Source organism: Choloepus didactylus, chromosome 23 (assembly GCF_015220235.1).
Source record: "Choloepus didactylus isolate mChoDid1 chromosome 23, mChoDid1.pri, whole genome shotgun sequence".
Lineage (NCBI taxonomy): Eukaryota > Metazoa > Chordata > Mammalia > Pilosa > Megalonychidae > Choloepus > Choloepus didactylus.
Window position 1 is genome coordinate 25,206,259 of NC_051329.1, and position 23,887 is coordinate 25,230,145.

A 23,887-nucleotide genomic window follows, 5' to 3' on the forward strand; every position below is an offset into this window, starting at 1 on the left:
AAATTAGCAATACCCCTCCTCCTACCACACACTTTGCAGACAATGATTAAGCTTTAACAGAACCTATCGTACAACAGTGCCCAGAAAGTAAACATGAGTCTCTATCCTGAGTACACGGAGGACACGTGAGACGTGGGGTTTGTGGCTGAGGACCACCGGGCCTCGCGGGTATGGGAGGGCTTTAAACACCCTGCCTGAGGCGCTGCTATCACTGCAGTGGGGACGTCGGACATGTGGAAAAACGAGGCATAGGGATGGCCGGGCTGTCAGCAAATCAGATTACTAATGTGATCTGACTACACGGGCTGGCGTGTTTTAGGAGGGACAAGAAGTTAAAGAAGACAGTTTGTGACCCGAAGGCTTCCACAATATCATTCTACTCAAGCTTGCAGGACTGACAGGAGAAAAGCTGCATTCAGACAGAGAAAGCTGATAAAAAAAAAAAATCCTAGCTAGCTATTGTTGCCTTTTTTTTTAAGGACTCCCAACCAATTCCCCCCACCCCTACCCCCACTCCCCCCAAAGGCAACAGCGTCTCACCAGCATTGCGGCATTTTCATCATGCCGATCCAGGATCCGTTCCCATGGACCTTGCAATTGAGAGCACATCGAAAGGGCAGAGGCACACCAGTCCCTCAGCAGGGCCCCCTAACCACAGGCAGGCAAGCCTCTTGCTGGGTCTTTCTTGCTGTCTCAAAGTCAGCATCCTCTCCCCACCCTTAAAGTGTATTTCAACATGAAAAGAGCAAAACATCATCACTGTATCCTATTGTGTAAGCTGTGAGGAATCTAGACCATTTGCATAGTTTCCAAGCTGCGATTTCAGAAAACAGTCATTTCAGAAACAAGACTCCATGGAAGTGCTATACATCCACTTTTTCTACACAGCCTACAATATTATTAAGATTTAATTTCTTAATTCCTTTTTCTAACAGGCGCTTGAAAGTTGTATAGTGTTTATTATAAATCAGAAACCGTCATCTCCATTTTTGCTAGGTTTGATGTAGAAAAATACTTGAAATTTAAAATACAAAGATCCAATAAAAACCGGAAATTTTTTAAAAGGATTTTTTGTTCAGGGCAAACAAGTAAAAATTTGCCAGTGACTTTACCCCTCACTAGTAGATATTGTCAAATTTGGCTGTAAGATGACGACCATCCAGAAATAAATAGTTATAAATACATTCAAAGTTTACATCCCAGATTCATTAAGATACCAAAAAAATTTAGGATGAATTTTTCTGTGGGAGTCTGTTTGCTTATGGGTCTAAAATAAAAATTTTTAAGACTGATTTAAAGAATGGAAAGATAATAAAAGGCTATATATATATATATATATATTGGTCCACAACTTGACATTTATGAAACATACCAGCTAGTATTATGTTGCAGTCAATTTGTCCATTAATGATATTACTCTGATAATTATTAAAATCTGTTCCAGGTATATATATTGAAAATATTTTCTTCTGCATTCTTGCCGAAGATAGGTACAGTACTTTGGAGACATTGTACTAATCCCTTCCATATGTATGTATGTACATATATATATACACAAATGTGTGTACCTTTATCTGTAGCTCTACATGCGTTTTATATACAGCTACAGATCTACACACACATACATATATACACACGTGGTTGGGAACCTCTGCATGTGTGTACAAAGTCGTATGCACATGTCTGGGAAACGTCAACACTGTAAGACACTGGTCCGATTCTTCTTTACTCATCACTGGCTGCACTTGTTCCCCTCACTTGACCTTGATTACGTAACTGTAAGAAAAGTGAAAGAGTGCAATGTCAAAATACAAGGAGACACAAAAAACGTTAAGACAGTAGTTGTTACACACATTCTCCAGAAAAAAATCATCAATGTAGGAAAACTTTCAGCAGAAAATGTACTCCAAATGCTGCATTTCAAACATTTAATCTCTCTTTTAAGATTCTGGTCTTACTAATAGCACATGTTCAATCAGAGGAAAATAATAAATTAGAAGCAGCAATAAGTCACAGAAACTTAGAAGAACTTAACAAAAATAACAGTAACTAAAAAAAATTATTTAAATGAACATTGAGTTTAAAGAAAGGACTTTGGAGGAAATCTTAGGAGACTTAATTTATTCTTACTTGGTATAATTACTTCTTCATAACTGAACATTTCATTTATCCCCATATTCAACAATTAAAGAGCAGGGAGCTCAAGTAAGAGGGCAGAAAAGGACCACTTTGGAGCAAGGGGAGTGTTACATATTGTTCTTTTCCCCAATGAACATCTTAGTTCAATACTAATAAAGAACAATAATGTACTGTCGATTTTTCTTTACTTATACTGTTTCGATACGTGGGATAGATTTTGATGCTTTTTTTCCCCTCTAGGAATATCTATTGGGTACATGAGTTTGTTTTAGAGGAGTAATACTAAATTGTCAATTAAAACTAAAGTGCATTTACACATATTAAAACTAAATGTAAAGATAATTGAAGATTCAACATGAAGACTTTCTGATGTACAGAAAAAATTTCACCTAAAATGAATCACTGGGGTTGTCCTTAAATGGCATGGGATGAAGGCTCTCCCCCTTAGTTTGATTTCCAGTGCTTTTATGTATTTCCTTACTAACCACAAATGGTCCTACTGAGAAAATAGGTCATTTAGCTGTCTATCGATGAAACATCAGCCGGCTTCCAAGAACAAGGTCACATGATGAATAAGTGCACTTGGCAGCCAGTTTCCAACCTGCAACACTAAGAACTAGCCTGGGATTACTAAATTCAACCTGTTCCACACATACAATTCTTACAGAATAATAACTCAAGTGTTCACTATGAATTACTAAAATATACTTAAATTTTTAATTCTAAAAATAAAACATTTAACACTTAAGTTTCTCTGCTTGGCAATACCAGAAAGGTATTGGTTTGTAAATATTCTTTTTACCCAGATCTTCACTTACACAGTTTGATATTGTCTCTGACCCTGATCTAGACATCAGCAGCCGATGTGCCTCGGACGGAACCCTTCTTACGCATCTAAACATAAAATAAAATCATGAGCTGCTGAAATCATAGACTCTAAATATGGGTTAGTAAGCAAGGGGGAATAAAAAGGTCTAGAAGAGACTGTGAAGTGACAGCTACCTGTTTATAACCATACCCACACTGAGAAGGAACTTCTGAGGCCCCTTTAGGAAACTTGGTTTAAAAGACAATCTTGCAAAAGGTTTTTCTTACACAGCTCAAAAAATATATTACCTATTCTCGAATCTACGAAACAAAAGCCTGCAGACTGATCTGAAATTATCAAAGAGAGCCAAGGGGTAAATGAACTGTTCACCAAGACGATGTGAGAAAATGCCTCCCTGTCTGGTCCACACAGGAAGCCATGAGACATGGCAACCTCTGCTGCATCTGAGACCAGGTCTCTCAGAGGAGCACTTTAGAGAAAGTTTATTGAAAAGAGGGGAAGACAAAGGAGGGACAAGATAGCACAGCAACAATGTGTAAGAAACAACAAAAGACACAAGCATGCATCAGGAAGCACAGGCATTAATGACAACGGCCTACAGACAATTAAAACAAACTCAATGAGAAAATCCAGAAAAGAATGGGTAGAAAAGGAATAAACATAATAAACATATTTCTATTCACAACCCCCCCCCCGCCCCCACCCCGAACGACCAGCTGGGAACAAACAGGTACAAGGTTTGCCACGGTATTCCTTCAGCCGCTAAGCGGAACCTCGGTATTTCTCTGCAACATTACAAACAGGGGCACCCCTCTCCTGCCTATTCCTTTTCTCCAGGGTCAAAACCAATTTGAAAGAAATCCAATTCTTAAAATATTTGTGAATTAGAAGGAAAATTACAATGCTTCAAATTCTATCATTGGGTGTCAGGAACAAGACTTCAAGTAAAGAGGAAATTCCTCTGTGGTGAAGAGGACCTGAAACCACGTCAGCCTCTTCCAAGAAGTGGGTGCTTTCTGGGTAGGAGTTTGGGTCTGCAGGCATGCCGCTGCCCATATCCGAAGATGCTCACAAACCAACTGTGGGACTCAGAGCAGCAGCAGTGCAGCGTGGAACAACGCAGGCCCCAATGACCCAGAGCAAACTAACTTCAAGTTAACGTTATGGTGATCAGTACCCAAGGAATCTGTCTTAAAAGTTTTGAAATATTTATCAAAGAAACTGCTATGTACCCCCAACCCTGAACTCATGACAGATTTCTCCCAAATGCGTAAGGGAATTAGTCAGTTTAAGACATGTAGGTACATTAGCAATGGTACTTTCTAATAACCTGGCTTTGTGTGAAATTGCTTGTTTATCTGACATACTTTCCTGGGGGGCGGTTCCTAACTCATAAAGAATTGACTCGTGTGGAGAAGCAGCTGAGCCTGCAGACCCACCAACCACCACAGACGGGAGCCAGAGTCACCGCTCTCCGCCAGGGGTCTTGTGTTGACAATGGGACTCCTCTGTGTTCCGGTCTCATGAGCTCGCAAACTTGTGAGGGAAGCTAGAGGCCCCAGTGAGGTCTGTCCAAGTGGCCCAGAGGCAGGCAGAACTCAAGAGCCCAAACTGGGGAGGGCTGCATTCAGCACCAGCCCAAGCATGACCACCATTCCGTAGGGTCCAAACCGAGTAAAATAAATCCGTTTTCTGTTTTATCTCGGTGTTTGGTAAATCCTTTTTGGAAATACTGGCCTGTGCTGTGAGCATGGTGTGAAGGCGTGCAGTCATGCTGGTTTCTTTTTACTGTCCAGCTGAGACCAGCTACACTGAGGGGCCAAAGGACCGCTAGCAGGTATGCCTGGGGCACTTGGGGGAGATGGGGAATGGGACCAGGCAAGGCCCGGGAAAGGGATTATAAATGGAAGGATGGAAAGGAGGGCAGTCAATGAAAGGAACTTGGCTCTTGAAAAAGAAAAACAGTGGGAAAGTAGCATGGAAAGAAAGGCAGGAGGATTACCCACAACAAACTATTGCCTGTTTAAATACGTTTTCCTGGGCCAACCTAAAAATAGGGGGGTGAAGGAGTCTTTCACTTTCGCCATTCTATTACTCCCAAGATCCAGAACTCAAGAGTCATACTATTAGTATGAAAAACTGGGGTCCAAGCAGCTTCTATTGTCTGGCCTAGGAACTGAACCTCTATTTATAATGTTGTTTCTATGGGGAAACAAGTTCCACATTTCAAACAACTTAAAAAATTTTGGAACAAAATCCATTCATAAGTTGGAGACTGCCTAGAATTTACTTTATGTATAAGATAAGGTTAAAACTTTTTATTGTCTTATAAAGAAAATATGTCATAGTCCTCTCAGAAGGTTTGTACGAAACTAATTAAAAGCAGATCTGCCATAATCACCAAAAGTAAGCAATTTTAAACACAGATTCTTTACAATGCTGTGTGCCAGAGAAACAGATTTTCTGCTGTGCCAGAGAACCTGATTTGCTGCCATTCTCCTGTGATTAAATGGAGTTCCTGCCTCACACACAGGCATTAGTCAAACACTTGCGCCTGCAGGCTTCCAAAACTGGGACTGCTGGCAGGACTTCAGGTGACCGCATGGAAACTGCTAGCCTGTCCTCCACATTCCTCGGGTTCATTTCCCCCCAGTGGAGGTTTACTGCCAATGGAAGAGAAGCGTGGCCCAGGGCAAAAGCAAAACCAGGCACGTGCAAGAGCAAGTCAGGGAAGAATCTGTCCCCAGGAGAGAAGAGGTGCGCATATGCACACAGGCTGCAGTGCCTGCTCACGGTAGCGGGGAGGGGCAGTGCTGTACCTGAGCTTTCAAACATGGCAGGCTGACCTCCAGCCCAAGGCTCACCTGAACTTCTACCTAAGCTTATGAAGAAAGGATTCGTTGCTAGGTGGGGAAAGGGAAAAAGCATTTCTGGAACCAGGGACAAAACCACTACCCTTACCTTTTCTACAGAAGAAGGAAATAGGAGTTACTGTGGTGACATGTATGACCCCCACACCCCCAATGAACTACGGCAACTTGGTCTGACACAGTTTGAGTATCTAAAAGGACGCAGGTACCAGCACAGAGAAATAATGCATAAAAAATAATACAAAACCAGTGGACATTTTACAATTAATAAACTCTAGGTCAAGGAAGCACTAGTCTACCTTCATGAAAGATGCTCAGCAAAAGAGAAATCAGAACATGCAAAGGGATATTAGTGTCTAAGAAACTCAATTTTGAGGAAGATAAACAGATTTATGAATGGCTTTTAATAACTCTCTTGAATTCTAAGCCTACACTTACTAAGCATGCAAACAGTTTTAGAAAAGGACAATTAGAGAATTCCCACTGAATGGGCAGTCTTACTGTTTCTAGTTCTTTTTGAGTTTCATCTTCCATCCTTCTAATGTCTTCCATTGTCAGATCAATCCACTTGTCAATCCAACAAAAGAGCTGGCGATGAAAGTTCGTAAATATCCTTTTTTCTTGCTTTTAAAACAAGAAGAAAAGTTGTTTGAGATGGCGAAAAATCTAGGATTAATCATAAATTAACTTTCATGTCCCAATTAATCCATGAAACTTACACATACTTGGTTTAAAAAGACTACTCGACTTCTATTAGTAGAAATCCTAATTCCATCCTATTATCAATTTGTACAACAAAATAAAAAGAAAAATTTTCCTGTGAAATGTGAAATAATCTCCCCTGGCAAAGGGAGCATGACTTAACAGAGACTAAAAAAATGTGGTGTACAGGTCCTGATACAACATAAAGTCCTGCTGGACCCAATTACTTACTTACTTGATTAATTTACTTAATTATTTAATTTACTTATTTTTAAAAAGCCATTTTATTGAAATATATTCACATACCATATAATCCAACCAAAGTACAATCACTGGCTTTTAGTGTATTCATAGAGTTGCACATTCATCACCACAAACAATTTTAGAACATTTTCGTTACTCCAAAAAGAAAAACCTCATACCCCTTAGCAGTCCTTTTCAATCCCTCTATCCTTCTCTGGCCCTACATAACTACTAATCTATTTCTGCTCTACCCAACTTATTTTTACCTTCTTTGAAATTCCAATGGCTAAAGGTCAACTCAATTTCTTTAGTTATAAAACTCTAGTTATCATTCTTAACTTCTCTGCAATTCAGAGCAAGTGAGAGGTGGAATACAATCATGTACTCAAAGAAGAGTCTCGGACTCTCTGGAATAAGATGCTTTATTAAATTAAGAATTACTGCATACTCTCATCTCCATTATTTTTCTTCTCTCATGTTTCTGTCACTACATATGGCCATGTACATAGTCAGTGGTTTTAAATGCTGGATTACTTAAGTTTTACTAAACACTCCCAAGAAAAGAGAAAAGTGCACAGAACAGAAAGTACTCTTGGACAATCTTCAACTTTAAAATTTTTTTTCTATGAACAGAAGGAACTTCATCAATTACATATGTGACTTCTTATTTTATCAGAACTAGATTATTAATCTATTATTATGATCCAAGAGGAAGGAAGGAAGCCAATATTTACAGAGTGCCTACTGTAGGCCAACTGCAAGCAGGTCCAAGAATAATCAAACTTTTCCAGCACTTTGAGATCGTTTTCATTTTAAAATGTTAAAAGCAGATACAATTTAAAAGTAGAAAAGTGAAGGTAAAACTCAGACACAACTAGTTGTGGGAGTCAGACATAATGGGGGTTTCTTTATAATGATAATGGAATAAATATTCACATGGCAGGAAAAGTAAACACCAAAGAAACTTTCCACATTCCTTGGGTATTTATAACCATGTGTATTTATACAACTGCAGCTCTCCCCTCTTCCTAGATCTAATTGCCCATGTTACTTTTACTTTAATAAAGACATATATAAAAGAGGCAATTAGAATTTGGATCCTCAGATTATGTTCAGAGGGTTACCAGGCAAAGGGCTTCCACAGAGGAACTGGGCAAAAGTATCAGGAAAGTGCTTTCAACAGCAAACTGCTATGTGCTTCCTCACAGAAAGCCCCTTTAGAACCTCTGCAGACAACTGATTCCAAGGAGAAATAGAAGGGCAGAAAGGAATTACGCAGGGACAGTGACTTTTATCTCACAAAGAAAGAAAAGTGGTAACAGAGAAATACCTCAATTCTTAATTGAAATTTAACCACATTTTGAACACATTTTACCTTCTGAATGAAGTTTTCTACTTTGCTTTGCAGTCCCCACCACTTGAATTTGATGGTCACCAGCTTATAGGCACACATCTTAGGGCAGTCTGGGTTGTTTGCCAGCTCCTTCTAGATGAGGAAAATTGAAAAGGAAAAATTGTGACTTAAATATTTATGTTGTGATTAAAACTGACTTTTGTGTAACAACATCACAGATATGTGTGAAGCAAGTTACAATCTCAGATGTGTTTAATTCAGATATCTGGAAATTGTAAACCATTTTAGCAAAGGCAGAAGTATTCCCCTGCTGTAAACTCACCATCCACAGATAAAGTTACTTCCTAGCTCTAAAGTTTGATAGGCACATGGCTCTGCCTCAAATTACACTACTCAGATTTTTCACATTAAATACCAAATTCCCTTCTCATCATATCAACAGTGAGCCTTTTATACATAAGTGTTCTCATAATGCCATTATTGCATTCCCACCAAGGATGTGGTGAGGCACAATAAAAAATGAGGAGGAAGTTTAGTCTTCTGTGTCTTTCAAATACTGGCAAGTGGAGGGCAGTGTTTATTAACTGGTATTTGCAGTAGAAGAGGGATATGAAAAGTGATGTGAGCAGCAAGAATAATCTGTAATTATCTAGTATTAGAAGGCAAATCCCATACATATAGAGTTTAAATTTCCACAAATTACACCTCATAGTTTAAATGTTGTAGTTAAGAAATCAAATCAAGATTTGTGGTAGTAAAAAAGGGAGAAAAAAAAAAGCATGAGAGGTGGGGGGACTATTCTAGGTTGAGAGACTAAAGTGACAAATTTATTATCTATAATTTACTTTCAAATGATTCAGCCAAACATGAAAACCTATGTATTTGTGTGGAGAAAGGAATGGATGGAATGGGAAGAGACCGGAGGGGAAGGCAAATATGGCAAAATGTTAACAACTGTAGAAAATAGGTGGAGATCTTCAATGTTCAATTCCTCCAGTTTTTGCTTTTTTTTAAAGTAGGTTTTAACATTTCTCATTATAAAAATGAGGGGGGTGTTGCAACCTATTGTATTATTAGTTCTGCAAAATTTATCAGTGGACGTTCCTGCCTTAGTAAGCTCAATGCACCAGCATGTTTATTTGGGGGGATGGGGGTGAGTGGGGTGTGAAATCAGGAGCTCACAGCACATAGCAGTGTTTTTACTATGGATCTACTTAGCATGTGGTTCCTCCAACTGATCTGTGTGGCAGATCAGACTGCTACGCAATAAGCCTGGCCTAGGATTATGGCAGGGAACAAAGGCACACATGGTTCCTGCTCTCAGGAGTGCATAGTAAAAGCACAGAATGCAGATACTTATTCAAGGATCAGAACAATAGAAGTAGCCTAAAGGTGTGGCCTGGAGGAAGGGTCACTTGGTAATTTAAACCCCATCACTGGTGCTTAGGATTGCTGGGAGGACTAAATAAAGCAGGGTATGTTTTGTGCTTAGTGGGTGCGATTAAAAGACTTCATACATGTTAGTTCTCTCCCACCCTTATTTCTGAATAGAATTTTATTTACCACTTTGAATTTCCAAAACCACTGTAAATAAAGTTGCTTGTAAGAAAAAGTCATGTACAATGCTATGGGGACCCTTTCGATAAAAACTAAATTGCTGAGTCAAAGTTGATACAGCAGCCTTCTGCAAGGTTCTTCCCTTCTTTGCCATGTCCTCAGCTTCCCCCAGTGCTCAAGCCATGACAATACTGGCATAAATCCCACTGTGTGCCACTGTCACATCCTGTCAACTCATTCTCATGTTCCACTCTCAATACATTCATGGTGTATGAGCAAATATTCTTTCCGTTCAGCCACATAAACATAAATTCAAAACATGATTAATTTCTAAGTTTTATTCTAAAACCTCAAGACTATTTTTCATTTATACAATCATAATACCAGACCACATTTTTCCAAACTCTCTATAATGTTCTAGTTTCAAGTGAATTCTAGGGAGAAGATATATGAAAAAATTCTAACTTGGTATTATTAATGAGACTGAAAACTCTGTAGACTCCTGCATGACTGATCAACTTTTCTCAAGAAATTTCTTCTGCAGTAACACTTCATCTTCTGAATAATAACCTGGTACATGGGTTAAATCAGTGAGGTAACACCAGCAAGCATTTAAATAATAATATGGCACACAGTCCTGTGGGTGAGTTCTACATCAACAGAACTTGGCAGGCTTGGTTCTGTTTATTTTTCCATCACCTTTCTTGTCCATGAAGAAAAAAGTACCCAACTGAAAACTTAGCATCCACGTATTTACATTACCCCATACTTTATGAACAAGTTTAATTCAGCCAGTATTTAGCAGGTGCCAATTATATGTCCTAATTCTGTGCTAGGTGTTGTGAGGCAACATGAAAGTGGATGGTAGGGAGGAATGACTCTGTAAATAAATAAGGATAAAACAAACTGCTGCCCTTGGTGCCAGCAATCTCTTTCAGAAGGGACACCCTTCTGTTGTGGGGGCTGCGGGCCCGTGCTAAAATCACATCATTACATTATGCCCACCCCTCTCCTTGATCTCAGACCCCCAGCACTTAAGCAGGCTCCTATGTGTGGAAGCCTTCCCCAAGACTGCACTAGCTTCGGAGTGCCCCATCTTTTAGTTGGGGAGGTGGGGTTTAGGGAAGACAAGGTCGGTTTTCCGCAGTTTGTTTTTTTCAATAAGCAGTGAACCTAGTATGGGGATACTCTCTAATCTAATGAGTCACTGGAAAACCCTCAGAGGAACTACAATTTGGGCATATGTAGAATATGGCACTCAAAATTGTGAGTTAAACCTGTCAAATACTAGCAACTACACTAGGAGTAAAGGAACTTGGGTTGTAGTTCCCAACGTGCAACGTGACTTCCAACGTAAGGAGAGCAGGGTGCTTAACTTCTCTGGCCAAGCTTCTCTATCTAGAAAAGGAAAGGCTAGGCTCTAACAAGAGTTTTCTTCCTCCACTGAGGTGATACGAAAAGAAGGCGTGCATGAATTTAGTTCTTCAAGGGTCTGGGGTTGGTCCACAGCTGCAGGTCCTAAGCACAACATGTCTCTGACATCTGATGGATTGTCCTTAAAACTTCCTATAATTTTGTATTTTATCCCATATTATGCCTGGGCTGAATAAAACATCCCCCCTGCCCACCGGGGCTGAATTTCCTATATGGCTGCGTACCCACAAGGCACCAATGATACCCCCAGATACCTTCCAGACTGAACATTCCAAGGTCCTGTTAATCACGGACTGCTGATAATTTTGTTCTGAAATTCTAAATTGTTGGATACTTAGTCCTAAACGAAAACCTGTGGTATTTCTAGTGGAACACCTACTCCTCAGAATTCTCCCAACAATTTTATAAAAACAGCAGGATGAAGCATGGTTCTAATTAGAGAGTAAGCTAAATGTAATACAAACATGCCTACACCAAACCTGGCCTCTAAAAACAGAGTACATACATGTGACTTGACAATTAACCAAGTTGGTTTCTCACCTTCTTTCTACTGACTATTAGGCTGCTCAACTCAATCAAGGTAATACTGGCAATTTATAATTAACAGTGGTCTATAAAATTTATTTTTAAAACTGCAACCCACACAGGACAGAAAAGAACCAGTTGTCTAAGCTATCTCCCCAAATCCAAAATGTATATTCAGTCTCAATCTGCTTTCTGTTTTCCATTCAACTTGCCAGTAACTATTAAAAAAAAGAAAAATAAAAACTTCAGGGATGAATACGCAAAACAACTAAAACAAAAACAAATAACCACTGCATTTATTTCTTGGCTGAATTCTCCACTGTATCAATACCAACACAGTGTGAAGCACAGAAGATGATCCTTACAGAAATAATTTCAAATATCTCCAGAAAAGAGAAACCTGAGAACATAAAAGCTAAACATAATTTTTCTTCAATGATCAATAAATAAGTAGATACATGATATGTAAGATCTCTTCCAATTCTAAAAATGGTTTGAGATTACTCCTTAATTTGAACTATGGTCTTAAAACTGTGATAAAATTAAGAAAATGGCTTTAAAATTCTGCATACTTAATGATGAAATAGAAAATAATGAAATTGACTTAAATGTGTTAAGTAAAAGCCAAAAAAAACTTTTGCCACCATGTTTCTAGGGTGAAATCTGACAATATGTGATAAAGTCTTAAAGCTGTCCATAAACCTTAAACCTGGTAATTCGACTTTCAGAAATGTATCGTGTTCATCAGGTAAGAAAATAACAAGACTGTAGATTTATTTATAATAGCAAAGACCTGGGCTTAACCTCAACACCCACTAAAGGTGACTGATTACTAGCATCACACCTCACAAGCCTTCCAAACAATGGGTTAGTATACATAGAGCTATTAAAAAGCATCTTTTCAAAGAACAGTTAGCAATCTGAAAAAAAAGGATAATGTGAATATAAATAGGTATCTATGTATGGTATAAATATATGTAACAGAATAAACCGCACGGATCAGGATAAACTAAACAGCAGTAGTTGTCTCTGAATAGCGGGAATATAACTGATTTTTATTTCTTCTGCTAATAAAGTAAAAACATTTTACAATCAGAAAAAAACACAATATGCTTAAAAAAAAAAAAGGCTTTAAAAAAGTTTTTTTGCCCTCAGCCAAGTATATTACAACAAAGATTTCCTCTGCCCTAAGTTATCCAGGTAATGACTTCAAATCTTCACTCTTCTTTGGCTATAAACAATCTAAATGTTGTTGTCTCATTTCTTTTTGATGTTTAACATAATAACCACCAAACAAAACAAACAAACAAAAACACAAAAAAACAAGCTGAATGAGTGTTCAATATGTAATTATATTGTATTTCCAGCCTGTATTTAATTTTTTTCTGATCTTAAACTTCAAAAGCAATCATGAGGTATACAAACAGGGTAAAATACAGCAATTTAATGGAGTCGAGAGGTCACTCTGGTGGACATTCTTATGCACTATATAGATAACAACTCTTAGGATTTAATGTATTGGAATAGCTAGAAGTAAATACCTGAAACTACCAAACTCCAACCCAGCAGTCTAGACTCCTGAAGACAATTATATAATAATGTAGATTACAAGGGGTGACAGTGTGATTGTGAAGACCTTGTGGATCACACCCCCTTTATCTAGTGTATGGATGAGTGGAGGAATGGGGATAAAAACTAAAGGACAAATGGGGTGGGATGGGGGGATGATTTGGGTGTTTTTTTTCACTTTTATTTTTTATTCTTGTTCTGGTTCTTTCTGATGTAAGGAAAATGTTCAGAGATAGACTGTGGTGATGAACGCATAACTATGTTATCATACTGTGGACAGTAGATTGTATATAATGGATGATTGTTTGGTGTGTGAATGTATTTCAATAAAACTGAATTTAATAAAAAAAATATATAGCCATTTAACAGTCATCAGAAACATTCTTGTGAAGAAATGTGCAACTTTCAAAATATGAAAAATCTTCATAGGACAAGTACTTGAGACCCCAGACTTGGAACAATGCCCTACAAATGTTTTTGACTGTCCTCTTCATCGGTTAAGATAATGACACCAAAGCAAATAAAGCCAAAATTTGAATTATGATCTTACACATATAACTCCAATCCAGCCCAAACCCAACATTTCCTAATCTAAGTTCCTAAAGCAATCCTGTCCATTTACCTAAGGCAAAACAAGATTAACTGATTCCTGAATTTGACTTACATACATACACAGAAATCTAGAAGTAAACAGAGTTATTATTACTTTTTTTATACACATGAGTTTTACAGAGGTTAAAGCTTGAAAATTTAAAATGACAAAAAGAAAGGAGGTAGAGATAGGCTGGTTATAAAAAGACAGTACAATCAGAAGTTCCATAATATGAGAGTCATGAGTTAACAGAAGAACCTAAATATATGACCCATTTCTCTTCATAATTTACATTCTATCTGTAACATAGCAAGCACTAGCTAGTTGTGAAATGTCTGTAAAATTTTATTTAGTTTGTATATTCATTGAATTCCTTAAATTTCATGTTTCTAACTACAATGAAACCCCAAAGCCCAAACCATGTTTTTAATTTCACAAGGCATATTAGGTTACTCTACGGTATGTGGACAGGGCCTAAGGGGGAGTAATGTATGCTGGAGCCACCCAACGTAACTAAACAAAACGCTGCATGTTTAGCTGGAATGGTAAGCAATCAGCCCACGTTATCCACAAGAACTGGTCTCTTGTATCTGTGACAAACAAATGTATACAAACATAAAAGAGAATTAAAATAAAACAAAAGAATCCAAAGGCATTCTGGAAACTCATTTTACAAAATTGTAGTCCTCTCACGGTCTCGTGCTGCCTGTCAACGCTATGTATACTTGTTCTCTATTTAAAAACTTGGGGTGAAGATGGAATAGGTCCATCCTACATTTAACTAGAATTAATACTTTCCAAGGACATGGCCAATTCTATATGGCTCATACTCCCTTTCATATTTTAATTTTTCCATCTCAGGCAATCTGAATGCTCAGTATCAGGTGCTGACTTTGTAATTTAAGTTCCCAACCCAGATTTCACTAAAGAAGCTAAAAATAAATGCACTGGTGGGGCTGCTGTCAGTGCATGCATCAGTAAATACCAACGCAAGAGTGCAGAATATGTGTGAAGTATGTGTACTGAATTTCCAACTGAAACCCAAATCCCCAACTCTCAGCCATTCCCTCCACTTTGTTTAGCTTTTAGCCATTTGGATAGGCCTACATTGGACAATTATAGTCTCTAAGACCCTGGCTAGGTGAGCAACATTTTTATTCAGTTCAAGACTGTTAATTTGAATCAACAGATACTCATTAAGCATGTACCGTGAGCTAGGCACTGCTACATATGAAGTTAGATGCAGATCCTGTGGTTTAAAATTCAGTGTGAGGAACAGGGGACAGAGAGGTGGGGAAGGAAGACAGAGTGAACATATAAACAACCACCCTGATACTAGACACACTAAGTGTCATGAGAAGGCCAGCAACAAACTATTCTAGTAGAGGTCAAAGGCAGGAGATTCCCACCTGGTTGGGCAAATGGGAAATGTTAAATGGAAGAAGCAAATGTGAGATAAATTTCAAAAGATTTAACTAATTGTAGGTTAAAAAATTTTTTACAAAACTAGGTAAAATGAAACTAAGACAGAAAAGTTTACTGCCTGTGAGAGGATAAATCAGTCACATTTTCCATGTCTCCAAACTTAATTTTTGTTGGTCACACCCGTTTTACTAATCAGGACGATGACATGTACTCCAGACTTGTGTCCAATTACTGTAGGAGTGACACTACATAGAAATGAAACTCATGAAGAAAACTATGTTCCTGCCAGTGGCAGTAACATGATCTGCAAGAGGCCCATCCTGCCAACTCACTTCTTGAACCCAGTAAAGCACTTCTTTTGCTTGTGCCCAAATCCTTTCACTTTGCCCGAGAACAGAATATTCAGAATTCCTGAGTAAGGCTAGAACTCATGTAAATTTGGGACACTTAGCTCCTTGAAGACATAGAATAGCTTTTTTGTGTTCTCTGTAGGAGGTAGTATAATTATCACATTGTAAGTGTTAAATACATAGCCTTTAAATTGACTTAAAAACCTACTTGTCAAACCAGATATTCCAAAAATCAGCCATGTTTTAAGGTCTGCTCTGTTAGGTGTAATCCAAAACCAGAAACTAACCATTACGCCTCTTTCTGCCACCACTATGGGGTTTCAAATGTGAGATTACAGGGAGGGAATGTATTTTAAAAATGCATTCATATCCTTCCTGGGACTCAGACATGCCTAGACTAACAAGTGGGACCCATCAGTCTTTCTACTGAGATGGCTTATCAAGTAAAGGACACTGCTCATTAGCCACAAGAGGATTTTCTGGGTAACTTTCCTACTCATCTGTCTCGCAGAGATTTCCAAAGCTGGATTTCAACTTCTCCCTCATTGCATACTTCCATGCTTCCTTCCCCAGGCCAATAGAATCTTGTAGTATCTTTACCTTAGGCCAGTGATAACTGAGGCTAACACCACCTTTTCACAGATACCGGGTAGAAAGAGAAAGGAAGCTTGGCAACATGACAGGAAACAAATTAGTGTCTCTATAATCCACAAAAATGACTGCCCTATACTGGCTTTGGAGGATACAGATGGCCTCAATGGCTATTCTAGAATGTCTCTAAAGCATGGTTGAGCACGTAAAGGGTATGACAAACTTCTGAAAGGCCAATCCAACTGCCAGAGCTTCTGCTTAGATTGGAGTTTAATGCACACAGAAGAGAAACAGGACAAGTCTTTATGGTTAGAAATGGCATATGTACAAAGATAACCGGAATTTGTTCAGTATTGAGAGTTCATATAAGCATAGTATAAAAACCACCACAATTTCTAGATCACTTTATCTGACCTGGTTACCTTACACCCAAATATTCAGAGTACTGGCTGAGACTTTCAAGGCATGTCAAGCACTGTAAGGGACAAATGCTTTGGCAAAGCCTCCTACAAAGGCCTTTACAGGTCTAATTATTAACGATGGCACATATGTAGACAAAGAAGCTTAAATCTTCACAATGTATCTGGCTTAAATGAACAAAGGAAGGAGGTCTTGCCATAGGATAAAAATGACATCATAATCGTCAAAGGTGGCGTTTCAATTTGTTAAAATGACAACTCCTCACCCAGATTAGAAAAGGCAATTTGGAAAGCTAAAAGGAATCTATGCATAAAATGTTTCTGATAAACCATCAGAATATGTAGTCATACCACACACATACAGCCTAAACAAAAAACAAAAAACATAAAACCAAAAACATGTACAAACGCACACACACACACACAGTGATACAACAAAGCAAGACATTTATATCCATGGGAAATGCTCAAAGCTGCCTTGAAGCAAAAATCTTAATCAGGTTATAAATTTATCTCCCATTACCATGCAGAGAGTCACTTGATCAAGTGCTGAACCCTAAATAATAAAATATAATTCATGGATTCAGATTTAAAAAATTCTTTCTTCAACAGGAAAATGAATATACAACTAAGGCCTGCCTCTCTGGGTTGGTTTTTTAAAAGATAAAAAATATGTATCATGCCATGGGCTAAAGAAAATATCTGTGCTCTTAACAAATGTGAAAATTAACAAAATCTATTACTTAGCAAGCTCTTCATTCTTTGCTAGTAGAGGCTCTCCAAACTTGCGTGGTCCTCTGCTACATGGCTGACCTAAGTCAAGCACTTGTTCAACATATTCAACCACAAAGGGTAAGGACGGGTAAAGCCGAACGTGTTTAACAATCCCCAGATACTAGAACCAGAAGGAATCCTTGGGACACTAGACAGAGATAAGGAATAACTGTGTCATAAATAGGGTGGCATATATTTATAGATCTCATCAACCCCAAGGGATGATGAGGAATAAAAATTCTTTTATTTTTAAAGGGATTTAGAAAATAGCAGGACAACAATGAAAAGAGCTACATCATCCACTCCTCCTGTGTTAGGAACTTAACATTCTTACTCTTTACAACAACTTCTGAGGCAGTTAGCAATACATTCCCATTTTAAGGATCTGGAGACCGAGGCTCAGAGGGGTCAAGTTACTTAAATTACACCTTATGACAGATTTACAAGAAGTTTCTAAAAGATATCCCACTGACCCTGACCACTGGAAATCTATCACTGGTAATAACAGGAATTGCTAAGCTCTAGCATATACCATGAATGCAGAGCTACAAAACTCCCATAATGCTGCAGAGCACAAAAAGTGCAGACAGGCAGATGGAGAGTCATAAGCTGATATGGTTCACATCTCATTCACCTCTTGAGACTAGCACTGACTCAAGTGCTAGAGAAATAGCAGACATCATGTTAGTTCTCCTACAACTATTATCCATGTTTCTCTAGCCAAGTTTCTCATCTAAATAAAATGAAGCAGGTGTACTCACCCCATAGGTTATGGAGATTAAATGTGACCTGTACAGTACTCAGGACCAAGGAAAAGTTTCTTTTCCCCTATCTAGTCTGGTGCAGACAGACAGAAAGACTGCAATAATTCAGAAGAAGGAAAACAACACTATGGGGGATAAGCAAGGAAAAGTTTCCAAGAGACCATGGATTTGCACTCAGCCTTGATCATACTTTGGAATTTGTACTGGTAAGGCCAGTCTCTGCTGAGGGCCAAGGCGAGGATAGCTCATGGAAGGCCTTATGGAATTACCGGACAGCACTTACACAAGAGCAAGCTTACATGCAACCCCGGGTAAGTGGGTCCTGAAAAGGGTTTCTCCTTCTTTTTAATGTCATAATTACCATGCATTTCTTCCCTATTCTCATATTTTGAAAGTAAAGAAATCCCCAATTACCATCCTTTCTCAGTGCTATCCTCGGTGCCATGACACGAAATATTATTTACAAATATGACCTGCTGAACACATTTACAGGAGATGCTGATAAGATCAAGTCCATAGGTTCCTAGTTTCCCGTATGTTGTATCATCAGCTACTGTCATTCTTCTTACTCTTTATTTTCCTTCCTTCACTGCAGTATGCAGTAAGTCATAAGCATGTAATTATTTTCAATTACCCTAATTATTTCTGAGACTATGGTATTGAAATTCAGTTAAGGAGAACCTCAACCGATAAGAGTAGCCATATTCACCATCCTGTGGCTGAAGTGAACTGGCATGCAAAAGGGCAGAAAACTATTAATGCCAGCCAGCATTCTATCAACCAAATAATTAACTACTGTGTTAGAAAAAAATGGGGGGAAAGACTGCCATACTGCAACCTGAAAAAAAATTTAAAATTCACATTATTTCTAAAAAGGTAAACCTATTCCAGAATTCTAACTAAGCATTTATTGATAACAAAAGATAAAGCATTGTTAGTTAAAAAGGTAAAAACCATAAACATATGTACCAGTTTGTATATATTATGTCCCCTAGAAAAAGCCACGTTCTTTGATGCAATCTCGTGTGGGCAGATGAATCAGTGTTAATTAGCTTGTAATTCCTTGAGTGTTTCTGTGGAGATGCGCCCCACCCAACTGTGGGTGATGACTCTGACTGGATAATTTTCATGGAGGTGTTACCCCATCCATTCAGGGTGGGTATAAATTAAATCACTGGAGCCATATAAATGAGCTGACAAACAGAAGGAACACAGTGCAGCTGAGAGTGACAATTTGAAGAGCAGCTACAGCCAAGAGGGACACTTTGAAGAATGCACAGGAACTGAGAGAGGAGCTGAAGATGAACTGAGAGAGGAGCTGAAGATGAGACAGTTTGAAGATGGCCGCTGAAAGCAGACTCTTGCTCTGGAGAAGATGAGAGAGGAAAAACACCCCAAGAGCAACCAAGAGTGACATTTTCGAGGAACTGCAGCCGAGAGAGGAATGTCCTGGGAGAAAGCCATTTTGAAACCAGAACTTGGAGCAGACGCCAGCCACATGCCTTCCCAGCTAATAGAGGGTTTCCGGACGCCATTGGTTGTCCTCCAGTGAAGGTACCAAAATTGTTGATGCGTTACCTTGGACACTTTATGGCCTTCAGACTGTAACTGTGTAACCAAATAAACCCCCTTTACAAAGGCCAATCCATCTCTGGTGTTTTGCATGCTGGCAGCATTAGCAAACTAGAACAACACACATTCCAAGTTCCTGAAAAGTTGGCTATCAAGTAAAAGTCAGTGTCAAATGACTTCTGCACCTGTTATAATATTGATTAGGAGTTCCTAGAGAGACTTGAGCCCAAATATAATAGCCCCACCACATAATGTAACACTGATTTTTAAAGTTTATACCTGAAAAATTGATAATCTGAAGGAAATCCAATATTTAATTCATCTCTGAGTCTTGACCTCATGCCTCTCTATTCCCTGTAAAAGTGTCAGCTAGAGTAAATACAGATTGGAGCAAGAGGTCCTTTTAGAAGTTATGGCAACTTTAGAAGTAGCCGCTTGTCTGCTCCCCTGCTGTGGTATTCTCTTATAGAAACCCAGTGCTGAATCTCAAGGGAGATGAGGCTTCCACTCTGACCCAAGAGCGTGTTCTAAAATCCACAGCTAAAATCTGGAAAAACGTGGGAGATTTTTAAAATACGTTAGAGCAAATTTAGGATCATGCTGATTAAATTTGTTCCTTAATTCATAAATGACATGTATCACCACCTGGGTATTAACACAAATATGAAAATAAGATAATTATGAATCATTTCTTATAAAACAAAGTCAGACTCATTCTTCATTTTAGCTGATGTGGAAGACGGCCCACATAATAGGCTGACACCCCACAGAGACCTACTCAGTGAGTTATACGCGGGGCTGTGTTATAGGAATCCTTTATTTGTGAGCAACAACTAGCACCCAGACACCATTTATAGATAACCTGTGACTAGCTTCAGAATAAATAGATTGGTTGCCAAGTAAAACCCTGTTGGAGGAAAATCTCCTCCAAGCATGTTCTGGTTTTTATGCTCCTCTTCTCCTGTCAAATTAGCTGTAATAACTTGCCATCAGCACATTAATCCTTCTTTAAGGGTCTGTCATTTAGTTTAGTGGATGTCATTGAAATGCATTATATTTCTATGGCAATTAAAATTGTTATCTTGACATTGCTGTTCTTACTTTCATGAATCAAATAAAGGTGTGTACCTGTAATCAAAAACAACTACTTGCCATAAAAATTGTTCTCTGGTGACCTGCCTTCCAAAATACAACTATTAAAAGGCTAGGAAAAAGGGCTCGTTTGAAGGGAACATGTTCAATTTTTCTACGACTAAACTTAAACTATAGACCTTCATTAAGCATGCATTTTTTTGTATTGCTTCAAGTCTCAGAAGAGAACATTACAATCCCAAAAGCCTAAATCACTTGTCTCTTTTAAGAGTTATCAGAATAGCATTATGCTGAAAGTGACAGTCTGGCCATGTTCTGTTTTATTAATGCAGCAGACTTGCTGGCCAACTGCAACTGGCTATCAGTCCTTATCGCAAGTAGAACTATTTTTGTGCCATTTGTGTTTCTCAAACATCACCAGCTCTTCAAGACTCAGGACCTGTCAAGTGTTCTGTTGCCAAGACTCTGCCTGTCAGAAAGGTCAGCATCCAGTACCTTCCAGCTGGGTCCCAAAGGGCCTCGCTTGGTCTTGACTGATTGGAATAATGCTGGGTCTTCATCAGTTTTGTAGTCCTGCAAAGCAAAACAAAGTCAGAGGCAGAAAAGAAAACCAGAAAAAATTCTTTAACCTTGCCAGAACAGCTCTTTGCAGCTACCAAAAACACATGACAGAATCCAATTATACTGAACTTTTGCATAAAAGTACAAAAATGCTTCTATACGACAATAGGTTTTCAGTCTGGTTCTCTTTGCTTTTAAACTTTACCTTAAGCAAAATAACTACATAATAGGAAATAATGAAGTATTGACTGTGTCTGGTTACTGGGTGGGATGGCTATCTCTGAGACTGAACCTTCCAACATTTTAACACTTTTAGCCTTTTGATCTATGTATAACCACATTCAAGAAATAAAACATCCCTATTCCAGGTTTGACAATACCTGTAGATGATGACAGTGTTAGAGAGTGAATACCATGTCTGGGGACACAAACTAGGACTACTGATTCTGGGGCACCCCAAATCCCTTCTACAGCAGGGTCTTTAGTAGCTGCCCCAGTTTCTTTACCAGCCTCTCCAAACCTTCCTTCACAGAGAGATGTGGAGTACACATACCATGGCTTTCTCACAGAAGGGGACTGCCCTTGTGACAAGCAGCACCACACTGTCAGGCTTGGCTAGCACAACCTCTCACTCCTTCACTGTCAAGGCAGTGACGGAAAGGTCTATGACTCCATCCTGGGACTGCCTCAGTTACATCATGCTATGGGGAACAGCCCTAAAATTCAGGTTTTAGTCAAGGTTCTTGGGTGTGTAAATTCTTTTTCCCTTAATATTCTCTTCCTGACAGAATGGAGGAAAGGAAAGAAGTAATTTTCTTTAACTTATTTGTTTTAGAAAAGTCCTTTTATCATCACAGTCATACATACACTTGCAAAATTTAGATAGAAATACATTACTTGTGAAGACCTAAAGCTCAAATTAAAAGAAAAATAAGAAATGGATGAGTCGTAATAGTGACAGTGGACAGAGGTCACTTGGTCACTTTAAAATATTGCAAAGAGAGAGCCCCTTCCTTTGGGAGCAGAATTTTTGAACCAGGGGTCCTTCACAGCATTCACAGAGGGACCACATACTCTGGGAAAAATGCCTAGACGAGTTAGATCCAAAGCCCTGGCCAAAAATCATTGTTCTGCAGATAAGAGCAGCGTAAGCACAAAGCAAGCACTGAACATGCTCCAAAGTATAACAAAAAATTTCACAAATTGGAGAAAACATATTGAGAAGCATCTAATCAAGATTCAATAGCTACTCAGTAAATGCATAAGACATTTTAATAATTCCTAAAGAGAAAGTTATAAACTGGTGTGGAAGGGAAAATGTGGGGTTCAGACAGAAAACAAAACTTCATAGGTAGATAAGTGGGTACACATGTGGCTCTGAACTCCAAGCCTCTCTACAGGTCATCTAAGAAACTACCAAAAGGCCCAACAATGGGCTGAAATCATTAAACAAGCGAACTTTGGTGCCCACACTGGGTCTTACTGCTTTAAAATCTGCAGTGATGTTGCCAGAGGCATTAGGTCAGTTAGCATTACCCAGGAACAGCAAACTAGAATGAACTGCAAGGAGGCCACAGCAGCAGAAAGTCAATTATTGTCAGCTGATATGAATTCTTAAATTCCTATTTAGAACTGCAGCCTAAAAAATTAACAACTTCGCTTCTGACTGAGAAAAAGAACCAACCGCACAAGTGGTCCCAAGACCTGGACTCAAAGTGAGAAATAAGCTATTCTGCTAACATAAACAAATACATAATTCCATAACACATTTGCCTCTAGATCAGAGGCTTGGAATTAAAACCCAAAGACAAGCTCACTGTTCTTCAAATGTGAAAATACATAACATCATAACAATCATTACTTTTGGCATCATTTCTCTCCATCAAAATCTATTTATTGATTTGGGCAGAGAATAAAAATGTATTTGCAAAGCCCCTCTGAGGGACTGGAAAAAAATGTGGAAATATTAAACTTCCCCACTAGGGAATTACTGACATTCTCACAAACACTGGAGACTACCAATTTAGAAGGCTAAGCCCTCGATCTTGGGGCTTGCCCTTATGAAGCTTGTTACTACTAATGGGAGGCTAAACCTACTTATACTTGGGTCCAAGAGTTCCCCCAGAGAGCCTCTTTTATTGCTCAGATGTGGCCTGTCTCTTTCTAAGCCCACTTGACAGGTAAACTTACTGCCCTCATCCCTACATGGGACATGACTCCCAGGGGTGTAAATCTCCCTGGCAATGTGGGACATGACTCCTGGGGATGAGCCTGGACCTGGCATTGTGGGACTGAGAAAGTCTTCTTGACCAAAGAGGGACGAGAAATGAAACAAAAATAAAGTTTCAGTGGCTGAGAGATTTCAAAAGGAGTCGAGAAGTCATTCTGGAGGTAACTCTTATGCATTATATAGATAACCCTTTTTAGTTTTTAGTGTATTGGAATACCTAGAAGGAAATACCTGAAACTGCTGAACTGTAACCCAGTAGCCTTGATTCTTGAAGATGATTATAATAACTACGTAA

General features: G+C 38.7%; 1 protein-coding gene across 2 annotated transcripts in view; it reads right to left on the reverse strand.

Annotated features, from left to right (window-relative positions):
* Positions 1 to 514: 514 nt before the first annotated feature.
* The window catches only part of PITPNB (phosphatidylinositol transfer protein beta), a 68,014-nt gene continuing 44,641 nt past the window's right edge, over positions 515 to 23,887 (reverse strand). The window contains exons 8-12 of one of the 2 annotated variants that reach the window (XM_037816815.1): positions 21,297 to 21,374; positions 8,159 to 8,269; positions 6,340 to 6,462; positions 2,958 to 3,033; positions 515 to 1,776 (exon numbers count right to left, since the gene is read on the reverse strand). In XM_037816815.1, the coding sequence (XP_037672743.1) occupies positions 2,986 to 3,033; positions 6,340 to 6,462; positions 8,159 to 8,269; positions 21,297 to 21,374 (360 nt within the window). In that variant the 3' untranslated portion in view covers positions 515 to 1,776; positions 2,958 to 2,985. The remainder of the gene's footprint in view (positions 1,777 to 2,957; positions 3,034 to 6,339; positions 6,463 to 8,158; positions 8,270 to 21,296; positions 21,375 to 23,887) is intronic. The other variant, XM_037816814.1, reaches the window with a different exon arrangement.